At 42.3% G+C, this 25,545-nt stretch overlaps 1 protein-coding gene and 1 pseudogene across 1 annotated transcript in view; one reads left to right on the top strand and one right to left on the bottom strand.

Moving 5' to 3' along the window:
- The first annotated feature begins 3,146 nt into the window (after positions 1 to 3,146).
- Positions 3,147 to 25,545, top strand: part of Erich3 (glutamate rich 3) — a 102,980-nt gene continuing 80,581 nt past the window's right edge. The window contains exon 1 of the mRNA XM_055614415.1: positions 3,147 to 3,524. Coding sequence (XP_055470390.1) covers positions 3,502 to 3,524 — 23 coding nt within the window. The 5' untranslated portion in view covers positions 3,147 to 3,501. The remainder of the gene's footprint in view (positions 3,525 to 25,545) is intronic.
- Positions 12,218 to 12,554, bottom strand: LOC129682166 (60S ribosomal protein L34-like; annotated as a pseudogene).

Here is a 25,545-nt window from a genome sequence, read left to right as displayed (position 1 = left end):
CTAGGAGTTAGGGTCGGATGCTGAGGAAACTTCTTTTTTTTTATGCTGAGGAAACTTCTTTTTTTTTATTCTTTATTAATTATACTTTATTCACTTCGTATCCCCCCTGTGGTTCCCTCCCTTCTCCTGTCCCAATCCCTCCCTTCCTCCACCCTCTGCATGCAAGCCCCTCCCCAAGTCCACTGATAAGGGAAGTCTTCTTTTCCTTCCTTCTGATCTTAGTCAATTAGGTCTCATCAGGAGTGGCTGCATTGTCTTCCTCTGTGGCCTGGTAATGCTGCTTCCCTCTCAGGGGGAGGTAATTAAAGAGCAGGACCATCAGTTCATGTCAGCATTGCAACCTCACAAAGACTCCACAGTCCAGTGCAGAGGGGGAAGACATAAGAGAAAGGAGAAGACTTTAGTCTGTCTATAGCCATCTTGTTCCCAAAGCAGCCTTGGAGTCTTCATTCCTTTAAGCTAAGCTGTCAATCTACATACCTGTTTGTGGTTTACTATCTGTTCCTCTTCCCTTCCTTCCTTCCCCTTCCTTCCTTCCTTCTCTCCTTCCTTCCTTCCTCCTTATCTATCTATCTATCTATCTATCTATCTATCTATCTATCTATCTATCTATCATCTATGTGTCATTTTACTATCTACTGTCTTAGTTAGGGAAATGCCATGGCCAGAAGCAACTTGAGGAGGAAATGGTTTATTTTGCTTACAGTTCCATATATCACTTCCTCATCAAAAGCAGTTAGGGCAGGAACTCATACAGGGCAGGAACCTGGAGGCAGGGGCCGATGCAGAGGCCATGGAGGAGTGCTGCTCACAACCTTGCTCCTCATGGTTTGCTCAGCCTGCTGTATTATAGAACTGAGAACCACTAGCCCAGGGATGGCCCCACCCACAATGAACTGGCTCTTCTGGAGGCATTTTCTCAATTGAGGCTCCTTCCTCTCTGATGACTCTAGCTAGTTTCAATTTGACATAAATCTAGCACATTTATACATTTACCAAATGTGGTGGTTTGAGTAGGTGTGGCCCCCATAGACTCATGTCTGAGAATGCTTGGCCTATAGGGAGGGACACTATTAAAAAGTATGGCCTTATTGGAGGAAGTGTGTCACTGTGGTGATGGGCTTTGAGGGCTCCCATGCTCAGGCTACACACAGTCTTCTGCTGTCTGTGGAGATGTAGAACTCTCAGCATCTTCTCCAGTACTACGTCTGCCTGCACACTGCCATGCTTCCTGCCATGACAATAATCGACTGAACCTCTGAAACTGCAAGCCAGCCCCAGTTAAATGTTCTCCTTTATGGGAGTTAGTCATGGTGTCTCTTCACAGAAATAAAGCCCTAACTAAGACACCATCTATCTATAATCTATCAATCATTAATCTTTCTACCACTTATCTATTATCTATAGATCATCTTTTTAATCTATCTGTCAGTGTGTTTATCTGTCTGTCTATCTATCTATTTAATCTTACCTTTGGGAAGTCTTGGTATCTAAGGTCTGATAACTCTGAGATTATATATAATTTGAATTCTACAACAATTCACAGGAGCTACAGGAAAAAAAGAAATCATATTATAATGGTTAAAATTACAGTTTTTAATCAGCCAGATCTCATTTTGACTCATGGTTTCTCCACTTAGAGGTCAATATAGACTTTGGGAATGATGGTCAAGTTCTCTTGTCTCTACATAGGGCAAAGGACCATCTGCCCTGTATTCAGTTATAAACCCTGCAACTTAGAAGAGAGATATTTTTCTTTGTTTTATCTCCAAACATCTGTTGAATTGCTACTTTGCTTCTGAAACAGAAAAAAAAAATTAAACTTGCAAAATAGAGGATCCCACCCTCAGTTAGAAAAGATAGGGAAGGTGGTCAGGTGTGTTCAGGCAATGCCTGTGCATTGGAGGGACAAGGTGGGGAGAGATGGAGCTGAGAGAGACAGAGACAGGGAGACAGCAGCCAGGCTTGTTGGGGTTTGGATGAGGAAGGTCTCACACAGACCTTGAGCACCTGCCTCCCAGCAGGGGTCACCACTTCTGGTGGATGTGGACCCTCTAGGAGGTTAGGCCTGGTGGGCAGAGAATGGGCCACTGCATGCTTTTGAGTGGGCCTGTGGAAGCCCATTGTCTGTTTCCCAGTTTGCCAACATGTGAAAAGTATAGCAGCATGCCCTCACTGGTCCAGACCCAGACACTGCTACACCTGCTCACCATGGCAGACCAATGCCTCTGAGACCGTTATTGAAACACAAACCCCTCTTTCCTTCAGCACAGAGCTCACAGCAAGCGTGAGGGTGTTAAAGAAGGATGTTCAGACTGAGTACCAAAGGACAAAGAGGAGCTGCTGTCCAGGTGGTCAAGAGTGGGTTTCTGTGTTCGCCAGAGGGATGGGGAAAGATTTTGCTTTTGTTAGAATTTCAAGTGGGGTAGGTGGAGGAAGTATCATGTGACTCTGGTGGATGGTGCTGGGGAAGATGGCAAGGAGACCCACCAGCCTCTTATGCCCAGTAGACTTTTGCAATAGGAGAAAAAGCAGAGTGCAAATGGAGAAGACGACGGTGTTCCCATCTCTGAATGTGGGACAGCTAGAAGAGAGCTGCCATAGAGACCCTGTGGCAGCTGAGGCACCGTGCTGTGCCCAACCCTGCCCTCACAGAAGCCACCCAAAAAGTCACTCAGCAGATAGCTGACAAAGCAAGGCAACTGGCAAGCACTCATCTAATTCCAGGACTGAGTGTGCTTCCTACCAAGGCCCTTTCTCTTAAACTGGTCTTCCCCAGGGTTTCAGTCCAAGGCAGCCCTAGCCATTACAGCAACTCGTTCTCTCCATTCTCTGAACATGAAGAACATCTTGCTGCTGTGAGGACCTGGAACGCAAAGACAGAAACTTCCAGGGAGGAAGGAAGCTGATGGCATTGCCTTGCAGGTGTGCAAACAGAAGCTGCTGCGACCCACAAGGAGAGAAACTGCATTTTTCATGCACTTGCATTTGGGGTCTGTTTTTAGGAGCAGAAACCAAGGCACCAGACTGTGGCTTTTCCAGGCTCCCCTGCAGGAACCTATTAGGAAGAAGTTGGGCCAGGAAGAGGCGTGTGTGTGTGTGTGTGTGTGTGTGTGTGTGTGTGTGTGTGTGTTTTCAGGGTTCAGGTGCCTGGGGAACAGTAACCCCAGAGCAACCAAGCCAGGGCCTGCTGGACCTCCTCCCACCTCTTCCCATATCAAGGCCCAGCAAGCAGGGTGGGAGCTGGTGAGCTTTCCAGTTGGCCCAGGCTTGGTTCCAGCAGCAGCACTGCTTCTCCAGGCCCTAGGTTGCTCAGCTTTCCTCCTCACTTAGCAACCGGGAGTCTGTGGACGCCACCAAACAGCAACCGGGAGACTGCAAGGAGCCGAGGAGCCAGGGGAGGAGGAAGGGCGGTGCCCAGCCCAGGTACCCACGCTGCAGCAAAGCCACCGCTAGCCCGCATCTGCACCTGCAGCGGGGTCGGAAAAGGATTCTGCAAAAATGAACCATTCTCACCCCGCTGGGTAAGTGACAACTGGAGCTTTGCCTTCTGAGGCAGGTGGCCCCTCCAGAAAGCGGCCCTCCAGAGGCCTTCCTCCTCCCTCCTGCTGCGGAGCTCAGGGGCGACAGCGAGAGGGAGGGAGTGCTGGGAGGGGGAAAACCATACGCAGATTCTAGGTTGCAGGAGGATGGCAGAAATCCCAGGCGTCCCTACCCATTTCCTCTCTACGCATACTTGCTTCTTCATAATGTTTTCCTCCCTTGAAATTTTAGCTTGGAAAGATGAAAAAATGAATGCTAAAACCGAGTACAATAAGCAGGGATGGACGACAGCTGGGATGACTAAGGCAGTGCGTGTTTAAATGCTGAAGTAGAAGTTACCAAAATACGCACTTGGTGGGAGATTTGAGGCAGAGAGAAATGGTCTCTGTGGCTTGCATACAAAGGAAAGGGTGTTTTTATGTCGAGGGAGGAGGAGGAGAAAGGAGGGAGAGGATGGCTTGTAGCAGGAAGGCCCCTTAATAGCAGAAATCTTCCCAGTCTCAGAGGCACCTTAAGGTAAGTGTTCTTTAGAACCACCTAGGCCCAGGAGAGTATGACAGGGGAAAGGAAGAGATGAGGCAGTGACCACTCAGGCAGTCTCCTGTGGAGAAGGTAGGTGACTCTCCAGAAGGCTTATTAGCAACATTCAATGCATTGCAGGCTGAATAGCCTGTGTTGGTTATCACACAAACAAGGTCTTCATGCATTGTAAAAGAGTGTGCCCACTTGCCTTTTGAGTTAAGTGTGCAACACACATTACAACAGTTTTTATTCTCATATATCTAGTAAGCGGACTACTCCTCTCCCCTCTTCAGTTTTCAACTAATTTGAAAATGCTTTTGATTTCATTTATTACACGTGTTAAGAAACAGTGGCGTGGCACAGAGCACCCTTTTTAGGAGCCTTTGGAGTTGGTGGTACATGAGACACCATAGTCATTATTGCTCTTGGGAATCTATAGTCAAACTTGAAGATTTCACTTTTTAATACGTTCTCCCAGTGAAAGGAAAAAACACAGTAATGTATGCACAATCCAGAGCCCCGTAAGATGCCTTGTTGAAAATCGGTTTCAGGACATTTTGGAAAGTGAGGACTCTGCTAAACTGAATTTTGGTGCTTTAATGTTTTACCACTGTGTTCCTGAAGAATTGTTTTTGGTCGCGGGTCCCCAGGGATGGGAATAATATGTTTTCTGTAGATGCTGTTGGCTCTTTATCTGTATTCAGGTAAATGAATGTCAGTCACGGTCTCTTCCTATGTTTGTCAAGTTTTTGGCTAAGTTAGAATCTGATTAGTTCATCTAATTAGTCAGTTATGTGAAAATATAGTCAAACCTGTAGCTGCTTATTAAATTGTGCCAAGATTAAGATTTCAGAAACTGAAGTCAAAATTTTCTGAAGTTCTGTTAGCTCCTAGAATATGGGGACAAGGGACCTAAGAAAAGTGTGTGATATGTGGTACTGTTGAGGATGAGGTGGGGCTGCAACATGCATCCCATACTGAAAAACAAAGCTTCTGGATGTATCAGCTGCAGGCCTCATGTGCTTTGTTTCTTTATATCTAGGACTGTTCAGAGTAAGGTGAAGCTCCACAAATGCTGATTGGATGAATTGAACTGACCGATAGGGCATGCGGTCACAAAAGAAAGCCATGTTCGGGCAGACATGAAGTACTTATGTGAGCCATGTTCTGTTCTGATGTACACATGAAGTATTTCATTAACTGAATACATTCCAAGGCTCTAATGATGGCCATTTCCACAGACAAGAAAGCTTAAGCCTGGGAAGGTTTCTGAAGGTGGTACAGCTTGGAAGGGTCAGAGCTGAAACTCAAAACCAGCATCTCAGCTTGTGCCCTTCATCATTGCATTCAACCGCCTAATATGCATGACCATTAGTGTATAGACATTCCATCCAGTTCAGATCAGCATCTGATGGATCACAGCCATAGTGATCAAATATTTTTATATAATTTTTATTTTCTATAATTGTATATAAATATATAATTTATGTAACATAAACAATTTTTAATAGTGCATGCATAAATATGTTGTGTTTAGTGTACAAAAGTAAATGGTTGCTGGGTGCAGGGCTTACTTCTTTAAATGCCAGCACTTAAAAAGCAAAGGTAAGCAGATCTCTGTGCTTTCAAGACCAGCTTGGTCTACACAGTGAGCTCTAGGCCAGCCAGGGCTACAGAGTGAAACCCTATTTCAAAATAAGGGAACAGACAGACAAATAAATGGAAACAATGAGTGTGCCTTAAAATTTACCCAGTAACAAAAGCATTCAAATTCATAAAGTCTCCCCCTTTAAATAAAAGCGGTAATTATTTCTCTTGTCTATGTTACCATTTGTAAATAATAAAAGTTTGAGTAGCAAATACAAGGTTTCATGGAAGCTGAGCCTCCTTCTCCCTTATCACTGAAGCACTTTGTACTCGTTACATTTTAAGGACAAATGTTAACAAAGTGCAGTTTTACAATGAAACAGATAACTATAAGGGAAGTTCCTCCAGTCACTTAGCATCTGATGCTTTCTCTTGACTCTTCCTTGCTCAGAGTTGCTTGCCTACTTAATTATATCATGAAACACTGGATATGAATAGCACACAAGCCCCATGCTGGCTTCATTCAGATGGAGTTTGGGAGTTAAATAAAAAGGTCCTAAAACATCTTCCAAAGATAACATAAAGCTCAAGTCTCACTTGCCTCTCTGGAAGATGCCAACAATGAAATACTATTGCCAGTACCACCGTCTCAGGTGAAAGGTTTATTAATTCATGGTTTCTGCAGTTTATAGGTCTCCCCCACTTTGCTGTATCTGTGAGTTTGTGGGCAGGACACAGTGGCTCAAGGTGGAATGTGGAATCTTATATCTTCCACCATGGATGAGAATAAAACCACGTATCTCTTTCTTTATCTTCATCACTCAATCCATGTCAATTTGGTTCCCTGTTTGAGATATCCACTTAATTGAGAAGAGCTATTAAGTCCACATCTTTCAGTAGAGAGGAGAGAAAAGTTATATTTCATGACAAAGAAAAACACAGAAAATGTATGGTTTGAAGTGCTGTGCTATCCGATAACTCCAGAGAGCAAAAACACTGTCAGTTGTGCATTTTTAGATAGTATGTATATTCCTTGGCAACAGCGTAATCCACTGAGTTGTTTATAGTAGGTGTGTTCATTACACCCTTGAGCGGCTTTGGGGCTCTTTCCCTCCATCTTTAACAATGTAGTCCTCTGTGGAAGATTCTAGCTCATTGCTCATGTCTCTCCCCCAAATCTCCTCTTTCACACACAAGTTCAGAGTTGATATTTTTAAGTATTCGTTTGGAGGTTTCTGTTAGTGTTTCCAAATACTAACAGGCTAGCTTTCAGGAGCAGGTCAGCTCCTCTTAACGGTGGATTTAACAGGCACAGTAGCCCTGGCTTCTCTTCTGATCCTCTTATGCCACAGGTCTTGATCTTTCTAATATAGATACCATAACTCTTCCCTCAGCTGAACAAATCTATTCATACAAACAGATGGCAATGGAAGGATGTGTGTCCTGGTAATGCTAAGTGCTTTGAATTCCTTCAGAGATGAGTATCCAAATCTGTCACCAGAAATGTACCTGGTTAGCTTTTGGTGGCTACCCGTGGCTTCAACTGCTTTAGATGCAGTGGGTTGGAAGCTGTTGGATTTGTAAGCAGATTAGTTGTCAAATATGGAAGGTGTTTGTTGTAGAAAAACTTGAATATAGTCAAATTGCCCCTTCACATCTCTGCCTTCCTAAGCTCTGCTTCCCAGTGGGACAGCAGACTGTGAGAGGAGCCTTCCTTTCATACATTTATAATTTACAGTGGGACAGGCCTGAGGCTGCAGCAATCAGTATGACTGGAAAAACATTTTCTGGACGGCTCATTTTAAGAAAGCAAGGATGAAGTTGAGGAGTGGAATACATTTCTGTTGAAGTGGAGTGTCTTCCAGAAAGGCTTTTGTGGTATCCTATGAGAGTGTGAATCTAAGTTTGCAAGATGGTTTAAAGAACAGGGACACCGTAAGGCCGAGTGGTGTCCCCTGATGCCTTCCGTTCTCTGGGTCTCGGCTCAGGAAAACCGGGAGGAGAAGAGGAACAGTCTTCAGGTTAGTTGAACTAAGAGCTAAATGGGAAAGTACAGCCTCTCTGACTGCCTTCTTAACTCTTAAGACAGCACCAAACAACCTAAGCCTGAGGGAAAATGGAGTTTTGAGCCTCCATATTTTTAGATGAACAGTGTGATTCGAATAATCCTGCTTTACTATGATTCTGTTGGTGTTAAGATTTTAGGTTTTTGGAAAATCATTTTTAATGGAAATCTCAAATTTCATAGTTAGTTTTGAGTCTTCTATGATTCCTTTTGATGCAGACCAAGCTATATGGTGTGCAGGGAAAATCATGGCTTTCTCCTCCTTTAGCTCCTTTGCTTCCTCACACAGACAGTCAGAAGACTAGATATGATGTGATGGTTTCGTAAATGCCAAGTTTAAAGTGAAACTCACATTTAAGTGGTGCTAAAATCAGCACAAAGGAGCAGAATACTCGCTCAAGCATTTCCGCTGTTCTGTGAGTGTCTTTGTAAATTTTCTTCAGACTGTAGATCCCCAAATGGTATGAGCGTGTGCAAATTTACTGCAAATGGCAGAACAGTTGGCTAATTCAAGTAAAACTCTCAACTAACAAAGTTGTATAGTGATCAGACATACATTTGTACATTCTGTTCAAAAACATTAGTTAAGGTAAATAAATTTGAATAATCACTTAGTTTTTGCATAAGTGACTAACTGTCCAAACTGCATTGAATAATAAGGTTGGGCAGTGTTCCCAGACTTGAGGATGTCAGCATACTTTTGTTTTGTGTTTTCTTCCTTCCCATGACATTTATTTTATTGTTCAAGTCTAGCATATGAAGAGCAACTGACTAGGGTATTAAGCATTCAACCCCATGCTGTGTTTGGAAGGTTAAACAATTTTCAAGAATTTGCACCTTCACCTAAAAATTCACCCAGAGTGCCCCAGCTTCACCAAAGCTGCTCGTTTTTCCTCTTCTCACTCAAGTCCAGAAAGGGGACACACTGCTCACTGGCAACCCCATTCCTACAGACTGTTGCATCAGAAACTGTACTTGGACCAAAGACGTCAGCTGGGAGCTCGCCTCCTGGGAGTAATGTGTATTCTGCAGAAAAGAGGAGGGTGTGACAAGCCGAGCAGCATGGTTTGAATAGTCGAGCTTTCCTCTGCCTCTATTGGCATTAGAATTTTAGGTTTCTGGAAATTGTCAAATCATTGCTTGTACATTTAGCCACAAGAAATAAACATTACCAGTGAACAGTGGTAAGTGGAGAGATAAATTTCTGGATTCTTCAAGAATTTCTCTCTCTCTTATGAGTACTCTCCGATCCTTGCTCTTCTCCTCCTGTCTCCTGCCTGTGGCTGACTGTTGGTGTGTGGGAGGTTACTCTTAAGTGGAGCTACCCTATGATCTTGTTTTTGAACACAGCTGCTGGTACAGATGTGACAGGGTCCAGAGGGTTCTTGTGCCCGCTCTGGTTGGTCACATTCTATTGGCAAGCACAGAGAACCAGATTCAAGCTATCTAGGTACCCAAGAAAAACATCCTTCATTTCTGTGCCTTCCGTCCATGCTGCCTACACAAACTGGCCACTGTTCTGGTTATTCCATTGTTGTAAGCTCAGCCCTGCACATCTCAGAATGTGACTGCATTTGGAGAAAGATCTTTAAATTAATAATAAGGCTAAGTGATATCAATGCAATGGGCCCTAATCTAACTCAACTTGTGTCCTTACATTAGACAGCTATTAAGACACAGACATGCACACACTAAGAGAGGCTGGGAACGTTAAAATATGGCCGCCATCTATGAACCAACAAGAGAAGCTGACTTGCTCTTTCCGCATGGCCCTCAGGAACAGTGAACTCTGTAGACACTGCCCAAAGTTGCAATGTTTTTCAGTTCCAGAATTACTGAAGATAAACGGCTGCTGTGTAACCACCTGCCTGTTCTGTGATATGACTTATTGGCAGTCTTAGTGATCTAGCCAACCTGTTTGTAACAGTGGATAGCTTTATTTGCCTGGTCCTGAAAAGCTGAAGTAAGTCTTTATAAGGATTGCAGAGTCACAGAGTACAGATGATTGATTAATTAATGGCACTGTGGAGGTAATGGGTGTCTTAGATTATCTAAGTTATAACAAAATTCCATAGCCTTAGTGGCTTAAAAACAACTCAAATTTATTTCACATAATTCTGGAGGTCCAGGATGGTAGGCTAAGTCTGTTCCTTCAGTCTGTGTCCGCACACTTCAGTCTGTGTCCCCCCACACTGTGTCCCACACTGTCTGCATGTCAAGATGCTTTTTTTTTTTCTTTTTCTTTTTTTTTTTTTTTTGAGACAGGGTTCTCTGTACAGCCTTCGCTGTCCTGGACTCACTTTGCAGACCTGACTGGCCTCAAAGTCACAGAGCTTTTTCTGCCTCTGCCTCTCCGGTGCTGGGATTACAAGTGTGTGCCACAGTGCCCAGCTCATATCAGGATTCTTAAAGTAATTTATTTATTTATTTATTTTTATGTTTCTAATCTCATTTGTGAGGACTGAACTCTCTTCCAAACTCTTTCCCAGGTCCCCAGTTCCTAATATTGTCACATTGGAGATTAGGGTTTCAATTCATAAATTTGGACATGTATGTTAATTCCACTACTTAATACACTGATATTAGAAGCCAAAAGCTCAAAAGGGAAATAAGATCCAAGCCTAGCTGGATCTGAGGAGAAGCACAGTGAGCTGAGGGCATGTGGAGAGTGGAGTCGCCAGCTCTACTGGGATGTGTTAAGTCAGTTTACTGCTCAAGTTACTCCTGCCCCTCAGTGCCTGCTACCGAGCGGGCTATAAAATTGATCATTTTAAACTGATGATCCATTCTCCATGACTGTTATTATTTTTCTGCCACAGATATAAACATTTATAAATTAATGAAAATACTTAGGGCAAAATACTGAAGCAAAAGAAGGAACAGCAGGAAACTAAACAGGCAAAATAAATTGTACAAAGTACTTATGAAACAGCTCTGCAAACTACGGGTTTTAGATTGAATTGAGTCACAGTGTTTTATAGTTGCCATTAATTTGGCATTCTCTCTGTGTGACGAGCTATAATATTTCATATTTGTGGCTATTATGTGGTTTTGTATTGAGCAGTTTCTTCTCTACATCACTTGCTCCAGGATATTTACAGAAATATCGTGTCTATTGTTTAGGATCCAATAAAAATAATCTGTGGTAAATTGGAAGAGTAGAATTAGAAGGAACTTCAAATTTTTGGGTACGAGGGTTACAAGTGGTTTTTAATTTTCCTTCCTCCACTTATCTATATTTTGAAAATTTTATACTTGGAAATGACAAGTAAAGAATGAAAATCAACGCTTCTTTGAAATCCTCCCTCTATAAGTGATTGCATTCAGCATTTTGTTATATTATTTCCACTCCATGTCCCTATGATTTACCCCTGTTTTGACAAAACTATACTATTTGAAACTCTGTTTCTCAATTGATTTAAAATTACACCAACATAGCATCTGGGTAGTCTTTCCATCTTCCATGTAAATTGCAAGCCGTTGCGGTAAGAGCTCGCATGATTTGCTATGTCACAGCTACTATACTTTAAACTTGGCTCAACGGTTGCTGAAAGCTGTTGCATGGGTGGTTTCCTGAAGTGCTGGGATGCCTGAAACTTAAGGAAGAAGAATTTATTTCGGCTCACTGTTTAATACTACAAGCCATCATGAGAGAGAAGTCACGGTTGCGGGAGCAGAGGAAGCTGGTCACCAAACACCTGGGGCCAGGAAGCAGAGTGCTGGGACAGCCCATGCTAGGCTCACTTTCCCTTACGCACACAGCCCAAGGTGTGGACTAAATCTAAGGCAGATTTCCATCCTTACCTAGCTGAATCCCAAACTTCCTGACAAGCTTGCCCAGAGGCCTGTTTCCTTGGTGACTCTAAACTCCATTAAGCTAGCAGTCAGGATCAAGATCAACCATCACACAAAGGAGCACTTATTTAACCCAAGAACATAGTCACTCCTTCATTCCATTATTATTCCTTGAGTGCTTACTGTGTGGTAATGACACATTCAAGAATTGTCTTGGTCTAGAAACTCAGTTTTCAGGAATTCATCTGAGATCTCTCTCTTTCTCTCTGTCTGTTTCTCCTTCCCCCCTCTGAAAAAAAAGTGTTTTTTTTTTTAATTTGTTTGTTTGTTTGTTTTCTTTTGAGACAGAGTTTCTCTGTGTAGCTCTGGCTGTCCTGGAACTTGCTCTGTAAACCAGGGTGGCCTTGTACTCATGGAGACTTCCTTTCCAGTGCTGGGATTAAAGGGTGTACCAGTACCTTGTGGCTTCATCTGCATGGTTTTCAAAACCAGTGACCCTTGCTCGTCCTTGCTGTCCTCAGGCCGCAGAAAGATCCTGTATTAGGAACATCTGTAGCACAAATAATAGAAAGCAAAACAAGCAGAGGCTCAGGTCATGACAATGTCTATGATTGTTTTACGAGCATTGCACAGATAGGTGATTTTTTTTTTTAGACCAAGCCTTGACTTTTATTACCTTAAAAAGCTGCATATTTGTTTTACTTTCTAACTCCGTGTTTGGGCCTCCTACACTTTCACGATTTTCTGCTCCTCAATGAGGAAAGCCTGCTTGATCCTGTCACGCACACACTTGAGCCCACGGAACCACCGTGGCTCTGCTGACATGCTTCTTTTTCCTAGACAACCTCATAAGGACTTTAGGTCTCACAGCATGAGCACCTCAAATTCTACCTGGACACATACCACATGCAGATCTGGCTGCTTTCCCAACCTTCTCAGTATACAACTAAACAACCCTGTTGCCAGGGGTTCGAGACAGCCTAGTTTCGTTAGAGGTTGTATTGTAAAAGAGGCTAGGACCTCATGTCAAATGGCGGACCATTCTGAGTGCCCCTAAGCACCGACCCTGGAATAGCTGTTAAATTTTTTATTACTATCAAAACTTGGTTTTTTGTTTTTGTTTTTTTTGTAACTCTTTATCTCTGCAAATTTCTTATTGTCTTTCTATGGTAGTATGATATAAAAATTAGATTCAGGCATTATATATATATATATATATGTGTGTGTGTGTGTGTGTGTGTGTGTATACTAGGCTAGCTCACAGAGATCCACATGCCTCTGCCTCCCTGAGTTTTGGGATTACAGGTGTGAGCCAACATGCCCGGCTGGCATTATATTTTTTATGAAACCACCACAAATAGGAAGGAAAAGAATGGGCCAGGAAAACATTTACAGAATTCTTCCAGCATTCTTTTCGGTGAATCTTATTGGCCATGGTTGCAGCAATGGATATGCCCAGATACAAGGGAGAGGATGAAGAGTATGTGGTGCTCTGCCCTCTGCTGAGAGAGGAGAACAAGGGAGAAAGGACTGGGAATGGCCTTTCCTAAACAGATCAAAGCCCACCATGGAACTGTTGCTCTTGGGGCTGGGGAGGTACTGAGATTGGACTTAGGTGGTCAGATTGTCTTAGGTAGTTCTGGATTGTCAGCCTTGTCACACAGCAATCAAATGACCCTAGGCAAGTTTTGTGATTACTCTGGTTTCTGCCTGTGAGAGGTATATGATTCTTGCAAGTGGTTGGGATCCCTTGAGATGACAAGAGATTTAGCACAGGATCTGGCTCATCTGGAATGTTAGTTCTTGTTTTGTTATGTAACCACACTGCATGAACAGATATGAATTTCTACAGAATGTCTTGATTTATTTCCTGAGCTGGATGGAAGTAGCATTAAGACGATTGGAGAACCCATCTTGGAGAAGAGTTTTACATGTGGGTAAGACATAAGTAGTATGTCTGAGAGCATTTCACAATGGTCGAGAGCTGTCTCTCAAGTCCTGGTGTTGTAATTATAGCTATGATCAGAGTGGACACGGAGCCTGGGCAGCAGGACACTAATGTGACTTATTCATTTATGTGTCATGTTCTCAGGAGCAAGCATGCTGTCAGCTTTCACACAGGACTGTCCTCTTCTAAGTTAAGGCTTCTGCTTTCATGCTGTTTTAAATGTGTACCCATTGTCTCTTGCTCATATTTGGAACTTTAGGTAGACAACTAAACATTATGACTTCTATTTCTTAACTGATAAGCATTTAAAACTTTAGGTCAGGTATGAAGGTATGATTCCTGATCATGTTGTAAGTGTGAAAATTGGTCATTTCTGACTCTTGAAGTCAAGCGTTTGGAATTTCTGTTAACTGCAGAAAATGCCCACTTCACCAAAATTCTGAGATGTCTTTGAAACATTCTCCTCTACAAATTCTTCATTCATGTGTGTCAAGCTAGGATCCTTGACTCAGTCTGGAGTCTTCTAGAGCAAGACACGGGAGTGATGATGGTCTCAGGGTGCTGTCTCAGGACACTGACATTTAATGGTTTTGGCAGAAAGATGAATTAGAGTCCTGAAGTTTCTGGGCTCAATGCGAGAACATGAAACAACAGCTGAATTCCAGAGCCCTGTGAGGGGAAGCAGGAGGACTCAGGCAGGATTTGGAGCCAGAGAATGGAAAGCCTCAGGAGCAGTGGGAAGCTAGGGTAGGAGACAAAACAGGGGTTTCCAATATCTGAAGCTCTTCTTCATTTGTGTCCTGTTTTATAAATTTAAAAGTCTGGTATTCTAAGATGGAAATCAGTGAATCAGTGTGTGTGTGTGTGTGTGTGTGTGTGTGTGTGTGTGTGTATCTGAGTTTTGTGTCACTGTGATGGAAATATTTGAAAGAACAATGTTATGGAAGAAAAGGTGTCAATAAAAACGTTAAAAAGTGGGTATATAGAAGAAAGCTAGGACAAGGTGCAGCTTCCAATGACACATCCACGTCACGACCTACTTCCTCCAAGTAAGCCCTACCTCTTAACTCCACAGCTTGTTCAGAATGTCCTCATATCATGAATTCGTCAAGTGAATGACCCATCTACTTGCTCAAAGCTCTTGGGATCTGATTGTCCTTGGAAATGTCATAACAAATGCAGCCAGAAGTAGAATTTACTGATCTCCTGGGTGTTTCTTCACACAGTCAAGCTGGCACTAGAAATGAGCTATCACTAAATACACACACACACACACACACACACACACACACACACACACACACTCACACAGAAATCCCGATAGACAGAGATAGAAAGGCAAACATTCTTTCTGTAGAATTAGAATTTTTTGAATCTGAAAGATGTCAGTTTGATTTCCTGTTATTCCTTTTATGAAACATCTTAAAGTTATTGGGAAAGTTCATTTTTTCTGTACCCCATTTTTTCTTTCCAGACATAAGGCTGATAAATACCTCTCTTGAAGATATACTGGCACGTATCAGGGATTTAATGAATGGCGCCTAAAGTGTACTTCTTTTGGTCTTTGTGGAAAGTATATATTGCTTGAGTCTTTAGACTGTAATTCTTAAAGTATGTCAAACAAAAATAAGCCAAGTGTACTGTTCAGAACATTAGGAGAAGGTACGTCCAAGGTGACGGGAAAGAGAGTGAGCGGGAACTCATCATCCACGTGTCACCTCCTTTATCAACTGGACTAATTCCTTTCCTTTCTCCCCCACCCCTCCCTCTGTCCCTACCATTTTTTACCCAAATCCCACTTCTTCCCTTACCCCTTGATCTTCCATGTAGGACCCTGCTCAGATTTCATTCAGTCAGACATGCAGGGTGTTTTGAAGATTACGTAAGACTCAGACACAATGAACAGCAGCTGTTGACTGTAGTTTACCTGATCACACCAGCACAGTTTTCTTGGCCAGGTTATGATTCTCTGAAGGGCAGGTACTATGGTCACACACACAGGGCCAAGCACTCCAAGGGCAGGCTGGACTTGTGCCAATGTTCCCTAAGGCAGGCATGTGGACCACCCCCTCCCACTGGTCCTTGACTCTATGGCAGCTTGGTATCATCCTCAGTGATTTGATTGGGAGTTCTGGAATGGCACTATGGTTGTGCAGCAGGCAAGTCAGGAGAAGAAGGGCTGTGTCAGGAGAGGTTCTGGCTAGAAGGTAGAGAAAGGAGGACCCCATTGCGCTCTCTCATCCCTAGCATTTGGGAATTACTGTCCTCCCCAAGACAAGTCTGATGTGCCCCCTTCACCCTTCACGTGCCTGGCACTTACCCAGTTCCCTTCCCCTGGCTCGAGTCTTGTTTACTTCTAGGTTTCACGCCCTGCCCTCCTCCCAAGCATTCTTGATGTACCTGCCTTCTGGATCATTCTAACTATGCTGTACTTACTCTCTCCAGAACATAAGCAGATACTTAGATGGCTCACAAGATTATGACGTAGCCAATGCCACTTCTACAACAACCATGCCTCTGGATGAACTGGGCCATTTGCTTAGGATGTCATATTTAATCCTTATTAGAAGCTCCATGACCACAAGACAGAATTATTCTCTCAGATGGTGAAACTGAGATTAATAGCAATAAAACAATGTGCCTGAAGTTTTAAAGTAGAGATGGAAATGGGTACACTAGAACTTTCTGTTTACAAGGGGAACCTGGATAATACCTGTATAACCTTGTCTTTAAAAATGTTAGAAGCCTCTAAATTTAAAAGAACCACATCTTAGGCAGAGCATAATGGGGACATTCCTTAAATCCCAGCACTTGCCAGCACTCTGGAGGCAGCTGCAGGGAGATCTTAGAATTCCAGCCTGGTCTACATCGTTTCTGGACATCAAGAGTTATGCTGTGGTTGGTATGTAAAGTGAATAAAAAATAAAGAGAAAAAGATTATGTGGAAGCAATTGGGAACTTTTGTGAGATGTCGTCAATTCCATAGTGGGTTTCAGAAAGTATGATTTCTGATGTGGCTTCCTGATTACCAGTGTTTCATTATGGAAGGATACACTCCAGACTAAAATCCTGGGTCTTTTCTCAGTGCAAAAATCCCTACAAGTGGGAAGATATGGCTATCACTGGCACAGATGTCAGCCCGAGCCTCCTTTAAGGAAACACTCATTGCCTATTTGTGCCCCCTCCAGCCAGTATTTGCAGGGTCTACCTCGGCTCAAGAATAACACCCAGTCCAAAGCCATGTCCTTCCTGAGCAGCCTCAGGAGCTGAGCCTGGGTGGAAGCAAGGCCTGGTCTTTCACCTAGAGGATGGGCAGCTCTGAGGAGCAACCCTGTGTGGAGTTGGCCAGTCCTTGGCTTGGTCTGTGTGCAGTGCGATTTCTCTCTTTGCTCAGTCTGCTTCTGCCCTTTGGCTTTCATAACGTTGTTGCCTAGGATGTATTTCAGTTTGAATTCTGCACAATTCTGAGAATATCTTTCTTGAGAATAGATAAAAATAGAAGAGAAGCAGGAGGCCACACTGCAGAAGAGGAAGAACCTGGCATGCCAAATGATCACGAGGACTGGCATTTAGAGAGAGAAAGGACATGGGGAAGGACGGTTGATGGTACGGGAGGCAAGCTTTGCCTAACCCCAGCCTGGGCATCAGGATATATGAGCAGGATAATGTAGAGGGTTTTTCAGAGTCTTTTTGTAAGATAGCAGCCTTTCACCCTGTTCTCTCAGAAAGATGGTGACAACTAGAACAATTGAAGGTTCTACAAAGAAAACAATGTCTGGTTGCACATTCACAAAGAATTGGGCATTTTTTTGTGGATCAGGAACAAATGGCACTGATGAGGAAGACCACGTCAGTGCTCTCACAGAGTTCTGGAGAAAGCACAACAGGGAACCAGCTCCCTAAGCTCCAGGAAACGGCGCTTCACTGCTGGCATGCCTTTCACTAACAGATGACAACCAAGCTACCCACTCTTTGAGGGAGAAATAGAAAGAATCAGGTTGCAGGTGTGGCTTCTTCCAAGGAAGGTTTTGCTGCCTATGTGTAGAGTTGTATGTGAAATTGGGGTAGAGTCCTCAGGAGAAATTTCTTTGTCAGGATGGCTTCACCTGTATGGAGGTTAGTTTAACTAGATGGCTTATCAGTAGAGAGTGAGGGTGTGTGTGCCCACCTTCACCTCCCGCTGGAAGTCTCTGCCTTTCGGGGGTGCACCCACCCGTTTGATGCCCTGACTCTCTAAGGAAGCATAATTATTACTGTCCCTTTCACAGGAGGGCATGAAGTATGGGGGAGGGAAGAAGCTTTTATCTGGTCACCAACCTCTAACTGGCCAGGGAAACCTTGGGTGGTGGCCATGCTCTGCTTCTAAGACAGAGGAGGGGGATTGTGACTGCAAAAATGATAATATGTCCATGCATTCCCTCCCTGAAAGCTCTATGCAGCTGCCACAGAAACCTGTGGCCCTAAGGAAGCAGACACACTGTCTTAGAGGGCACCTTTTACTGTTTAATTTGTTTCTTTGAGAGAACTCTTTGTCGTTGTCTCCCCCTTCTCTGTTTATTTTCATCTTATATGTATGGGAGTTGTGCCTGCATGTACATCTGTTCACTGCTTGCATGCAGTGCTCTCAGAGACTAGCAGAGGGTTTCAGATATCCTGGAGCTGGTGTTAAGGGGGAATATGAACCAACAGGTAGGTGCCAGGAACTGAAGCCCAGTCCTCTGGAAGAGCAGCCAGTGCTCTTAACCACTGTGCCATCTCCCCAGCCCCACCTGTCTTAGTTGTAAGTAATTTAGGAGTTTATTTATTAAGTCAAAGTACAACTCCTGTACTTTCCTTGTTTTCTGTGATTGTCCCTTTGCAGGCTCCCTGCAAGCTAGTCTTCCACTGAACAGATTCCATGGGGACCCTGCTGAAGGCCGACCATCACAAACTCACTTCAGCTCAGCGGTTAGAGCAGAAGTGTCCTTAGACGTGGGCTGGGCACGTCTGCAAGTGTGAGCTGAGTATGCACCATGAAGAAAAGGATAACGGTGCTTTGAATTTAGCACTAACTAAGTCACGGAATGCATGCTATCTAGAGTGTTTACTGTGTACTACAAAATTTTAAGTGAGTGCTCAGCAAATGCTCCTGATAAAAATGATTGCTTTCTAGAACTTGCTTTCTTTTGACTTTCCATTATCCACTTTATTGTCTTCTTTTACTTTGAATTCTTTTTTGTTGTTGTTGTTGTTAATGCATACTTTTAACTATTGTAAGTTTTTTTCTGCTTAAAGATGTGGAAAATGTGAAAAGAAAAGCTCTCAGAGCCATATAGCACACCTTATTAGGAGGTGGTGTGTCTAGGCACATTGCCATGCAAGGCTTCCTATTGCCTGATCTCTGAGTGCTGTCAAACTGCCTTGCTAGATGCTGGCACAGTTGGAGACCTAGTTTTTAACTAGTCATTTAAAACCACTATATTAAGGTTATAAATAAAGTAATATTATTGCTCTCCTCTGGATGCATTGTTAGAATAGCTGGGAGAAATTGTAAATCAATATTTAGCATAATTGCTGAGACCTGGCACGTCTGGATACAAATAGAGAAGAATGAGTGATGTAATTTGAGACCACTGGAATGGCATCAGTTCAGTTACCCCCTACAAAGTAACAGGTTTCAGAGTCTTGGTCTAATTTTAGTTGGCAAAGAATTTTCTTATAAAAGACTGGAAAACAATTGATTTTCACGTGTATTGTTCTTCACTGGTTTTTTTCCAACTTTCCTCAGAAGGAAGAATTCCACCCTCACCTTCAAGGAACGTTGTTTTCCAAGGTGGCTGTGGATGCTTTGTAAAAGCACTTCCTTAAAACTGTTGCCATGATGACCCACTGGAACATTCTGGATGCTAATAGAGCCAGAGGATAAACAACATGATTTCAGACATTTTTTTTTCCTGCCACAATGTTGTCAGTTATTGCTCTGCGGTAATAAAAAGAAGGCTATGAACAAATCAAGCAATCCGATTAAAAAATAGGATACAGAGCTAAACAGAGAATTCTCTGTAGAGGAATACAGAATGGCAGGGGAACACTTAAAGAAATGCTCAATGTCCTTAGCCATCAGAGAGATGCAAATCAAAACAACCCTGAGATTTTACCTGACACCCATCAGAATGGCTAAAATAAAAAACTCAAGTGACAATACATTCTGGAGAGGTTGTGGAGAAAGGGGAACCCTCTTCCATTGCTGGTGGGAATGCAAACTTGTACAACCATTTTGGAAATCAATCTGGCGCTTTCTCAGCCAATTAGGAATAGCACTTCCTCAAGCTCTAGCTATACCACTCCTAGGCATATATCCAAAAGATGCTCAAGTACACAACAAGGACATTTGCTCAACCATGTTCGTAGCAGCTTTATTCATAATAGCCAGAATATGGAAACAATCCAGAAGTCCCTCAGTTGAGGAATGGATACAGAAATTGTGGTACATTTACACAATGGAATACTACTCAGCAATTAAAAGCAAGGAAATCATGAAATTTGCTGGCAATTGGTGGGACCTAGAAAAGATCATCCTGAGTGAGCTGTCCCAGAAGGAGAAAGACACACATAGTATATACTCACTTATATAGACCTATAAGATAGGATAAACATACTGAAATCTATACACCTAAAGAAGATAAACAAGAAAGAGGACCCGAGGTAAGATGATCAATCATTACTTAGAAAGACAAATGGGATGGACATTGGATATAGGAAAAAACAAGTAGCAGGACAGGAGCCTACCACAGAGGGCCTCTGAAAGATTCTACCTAGCAGATACTGAGACTCATAACCAAACCTTCGGCAGAGTGCAAGGAATCATATGAAAGAAGGGGGAGTTAATATGACCTGGAGAGGACAGGAGCTCCATAAGGACCAAATATATCTGGCCACAAGGGTCTTCTATGAGACTGTTTCTCCAACCAAGGACCATGTATGAATATAACCTAGAACCTCTGCTCGGATGTAGCCCATGGTACCTCAGTATCCACGTGGGTTCTCTAGTAAGGGGAACAGGGACTATTTCTGACATGAACTCAATGGCAGGCTCTTTGGCCTCCCCAGAAGGAGGAGCAGTCCTGCTAGGCCACAGAGGAGGATTTTGCAGCCAGTTCCTGAAGATACCTGGTAAACCAGGGTCAGATGAAAGGGGAGGAGGTCCTCTCCTATCAGTGGACTTGGAAAGGGACAGGGAGAAGATGAGGGAGGGAAGGTGGAATTGGGAGGGAATTAGGGAGTGGGATACAGCTGGGATACAAAGTTAATATACTAACTAATATTAAAAAACATTTAAAAAATTTAAAAAGAGAATAAATAAATGAATAAATAAATAAATAAAAGGCTATGATCTTTACCTGTGTCTTCTATAAAGGCTGTGAATATGCATCTGAGGTTCAGACATGTATTATTTTGCTTTTAAGTGCTCTTCTCATTTGCTGGCTAGTGCCAGGCTCCACATAAGACACCGTGGAAGTGCCATAGGAAGGAGTCCACAGAAACCCAAAGCCATTGAGCAATCATGTGTAACCCTTACTCTGGTAGAAGTAAGTCAACAGGTGCTGTTCTATAGCTACTCTTGGGACAGTCTAGCTTGTTTTTTTTTTAAACCTTTGATTGATGGCTTATAATGGTCATACCGTGTCTTAGAATTTTATAAAAATGATTAGGTTAGCCAGTTCCTAGGTGGCCATTTATGTATGCAAACTTAATATACAGATGATGTCACAATATCTCAAAGTAAAAATATTTTCAGACCTGAAAATAAGTCATTCATGGCAGGAAGTAGGCCTTGATGAGTGTCAGGGGTAAAAGACTGGTTCCCAGGGGTCATGCCTGTGAGGGTGGGGCTAGGGCTAGGTCCAAACTTCATGTTTCTGGTTCCTATCCTGTATTTATTTCATCAAATTTTGCATTAAAGAGGAAGAAATGTGCATTTCCCTGCTGTAAATAATGGCAGAAAAATTATTGTATGTCTCTAGAGGTGCTGTCTGGTCTCGTATTTACTGAGTTTTCTAACATTTACATAGTAGCCATGAGGCTTCCAATGTTAGAAAACTAAATCCCTAGATTGGTGTTATCATTTTGTTCTGCTTAATAATACCATCCTCAGCGATTTTGTTTGGAGGGGATATTTCAATTTTAGTATATTTACTTCTCCATGAGGATCTTGATAAGATTCGATCCTTAGACTTGGTTGGCTGAGAAAAACATGATAAGCTTGTTCACATGGAGCCAGAACCCCACGTGACCTTGCACATTTCTGCTAGCCAGTGGGAGAAGCACTTGAGTCGAGAGTCAGGACCTTTCTGTCATTTACTGCAAGGTGCTGTGTGAGGACAGTCTGAGCTTTGCCGAACACGCCTTCCCAACACAAGCACTTGCTTGATTTGGCTGCAGTCATGTGGCCCTGGCCTGAATGAGAAACCCAGGTCTGCAGAGGTTTGGCACAGACTCTCTTGGAACCTCTACAAATTTCAGATTTAGTGTCATCTGAAATACAAGCACCTCTTAGCCAGACTATGCCTCTTTAACAATAAAACCATGTGTATTCGAGAAAGTCACACTTGATTCTATTCTGCTCAGCAGAACCTGCAACAGTTCCTCCCAGACTGGTAGGCAGAGCATACCTTCCCTTTTATGGTAATATAAAGAAAGATCTTGCATAATATTTCTTAATAGAAATGCAGCTGAAATGGCTCTGTACTTGATAGAAGTCTTGTAATCTGCTGTGAGAGGTAAGGGAATAGAAGAAAAGTTAAATGAGCCCGTAGGTCCAAATAACGCATGTGAAGTGTCAGGCAGAATTCCAGATGTCCACTCTTGTCATGTCACACTCACTTGCTACACGTCTGTTCCCTGTGGTAGAGTTCATCACATTTTCTTTCTTTTCAAAATTCTAATGTGCTGGTAATCTGGATTTTCAGGAAATAAAAAGGGCCTTAATTTGAAGATTTGTTGATTTCTGTGGTAGAAATCCATGCACCAACTTCAGGCCACCAACATCTTGAAAATTTCTCAAGCATATAGCACGTATCTCCTGAGTCACTGGACAGCAACACACTTCAAGAAACTGACGTTATTAGTTTTTTAATATAATTTTACATATTTTATAATTACCCCATGAATAAATTGCCTTTTAAAATTCATCAAAGAAAAATTGCCTTTTTTAAGTTAAAGATTCTCAAGACTCCGCATTCACCCCTTTACCACAATCAGTTTTAAATGTAACTAAAAGATGAGGAGATGAAGTGCCTAATGTAGCACACCCTGCTCTGACCCCATTTGGGGTTTGCTGAGACCCTTCTCGGCCCTCCACACCCTTCTGCAACAGCCACACCTGCCTTGGCCACACATTTGAGATTTCTTTGGCCTGGACTATGGTCCAGCTGTATTAACCAATATAACTGGCAAGTCATGCCGAAAATATTCACTATGGTATGCCAGGAATGAACGTTTCAAGGCTGCTCTGACCCTCATCTAACTTTGATGTATCCTGGTGGGTTTTGCCTTTAAAATTTCTGTATCCTTGAGCTTGGACACCAAGAACTTTTCAGGAACAAAAGCCTACTCTTGGTCTGGCCATCAGTAAAAACATACAAAACGTTTAACTAAAGTTACTCATCATGGTTGTTAATAATTATCTATCTCATGTAGATCATTAAAAGATGATCTGCAGTTACACCTGTTTCCCAGAAAATTATCCAGTTTCCATTCTTCTTTCCACTGTGATGGGCACTGAGGAGACTCCATACATTGTCCACTGTTCACAGAGCTGCATTCACACGGTGATGCAATTGCCTCCATGGCGTGTTGACGCAGAGTGCTGTGGAGCTGAGCCCAAACGGAGAGCTGTGTCCTGTGGAGGTTCTGATGTAGTCCCTTCGGACCTTCCACACTGACTTCCACCCCCAGCAGTGTGTGAGTCCTCTTTCCTCAGCAGCACTTTTTGTTACTCACTTTCTTGATGCTGGCCATTCTGCCTGGGATGAGAGAGGCTCTCCAGTTTTGCAGCGCATGCCTGTGATGTCTGAGGGTGTCACACATGGTATCTCATGCCTATTGGCATTTGTACTGCTTTAGATAACTGCCCCTTTAGCCCACCTACTGGCTGGGTTGTTTGTTGTTTTAGAATTTAGTTTTTGAGTTCTTTGTGTATTCTCAATATTAATCCTCTCATATATAACTGATAAAATTTTCTCCTATTCTGTCAGCTGAATCTTCATTCAACTAATTGTTCTCTTTCCTATGCAGCTTCAAGAAGTGCCATCTTTGTTGTCATGTTGCTGTTATTTTCTTAGTGATTTGAGTGTTAATTATAGGTCTTGTCTCTGTTCATAGTTGGAATGGTTTCTTTTGCTCTAACATTTCAGAGTTTCAAGTCTGATGCTTAAGGCCACTGATGTACTTTGATTTATGTGCAAGCTGAGAGGGAGGGATCTGGTCTCTTTCTTCTACTGATGGATACAGTTTTCTAAAGCATTTGTGGAAGGGGCTGTCTCTCTTTCAAAGAATGATTTTGAGATGTGTGTGGACAACCGTGTGTATCTGCATGGATTTGACTATAGGCCTTCTGTTCTGTCCCCTGATGTTTGTGTCTGTTTTTGAACCAGTACTATGTGTTTTGTTACTCTGGCTCTATAATATTGTTTGAAATCATTTTTCTTGGAATAAGTGTGCTTCTCAACTATTTTTGGGAATTTCTTTTGGCAATCATGTCATTTCTATTCTTAATTTTATTAATGTGCTATATTGCATTTATTGATTTGCTTATGTTGTATCATCTCTGCATCCCTGGAATGAAGCCTACATGATCATATGAATGATTTTTGTATGTGTACTTGAATTCAGTTTTCAAATATTTTGTTGAGAATTGTTTCATCCATATTCATCAGGGAAATCAGTATGTAGTTTTATTTGTTTTTTTGCTGTGCTCATACACGGTTTTGCTGTCATGGTAACACTGCTTTCATAAATGATTTTGGGGTTATTCCTTTCCTTTTGTTTCAAAAAGTTAAATATTTGTTTATTTACTTACTGTTATGCACATGTCATGGGGCACTTGTGAACATCAGGTGAGAAGTTCAGGGCATCTCTTCTCTCCTCCTACCATGTGGTCCTAGAGATCCAACTGAGGTTGTGAGCTTCATTGGCAAGTGCTCTTACTCACATAGCCCCGTGATGGTCACTCCCACTCCTTCTCCCTCATATGTTATGGAACAGTTTAAGGAACACTGTTTGTACTTCTTTTAAGCCAGCACTGAGTTTATCAGGCCTTAGGTTATTTTCTTTTTAATTAGCAGACTTATTACTGCTTTAGTCTCATTGCTTGTTACAAATCTGCTTAAGGTTTTAGATTTAAAATTTTTAGCATTGATTTTAAATTTGGCAGGCCGTATATGTGTCTATGAATTTATGTATTTCATCTAATTTTTTCAATTTGTTGGAGCACAGGTTTGTAGAGGATGCCCAAATAATCTGAATTTTGTTGGTGTTTCTTGTTCTATTTCATTTTTCATCTTTGTGTTAATTTGTATTCCCTCTCTTTGGCCCATTTGGATAAGGGTTTATTGATCATAGTTAGAGCTTTTGAAGAACTAACTCAGTGTTTCAAAGATTCTTCATATTCTTCATTTCCATTTCATTAATCTCTTTGCCATACATTCATTATTTCTTTCTACCTATTGTTTTTATGTTTAGTTGTTCTTGATTCCCAAGACTTTAAATACATTAATTGAGTTACTTATTTGAGAGTTCCCTGATTTAAAATTTAGCATTTGTAGCTATAACCTTTCCTCTTTGTTGGTATAATGTTCTTTTGGAATGTACACACCTTACCCTTGTTCATTCAAATGCTGACTTCTCTCCCACTCTCTGTTTTTAATCTGGATATTGCATTGTGATTCTTATTCTAAGCATTACCTGTCTTGAGTTTGTGTAAACATGCCACCATTTGTTCTCTGAAATGTCAATGAAAACAACCAGCCACAATGTTGAGCAATGGAGAGGATAGGGTGGGATGTCCTGGTTCAGAGTGGGAGGAGAGGAAAGAAGAGGAGGACAG

The sequence above is a fragment of the Psammomys obesus genome, unplaced genomic scaffold (genome assembly GCF_907164565.1).
Source record: "Psammomys obesus unplaced genomic scaffold, mPsaObe1.curated_primary_1811, whole genome shotgun sequence".
In the NCBI taxonomy this organism is placed as follows: Eukaryota; Metazoa; Chordata; class Mammalia; order Rodentia; family Muridae; genus Psammomys; species Psammomys obesus.
The sequence above is the reverse complement of the archived record's forward strand: the minus strand, read 5'-3'. Positions and strand labels throughout refer to the sequence as shown.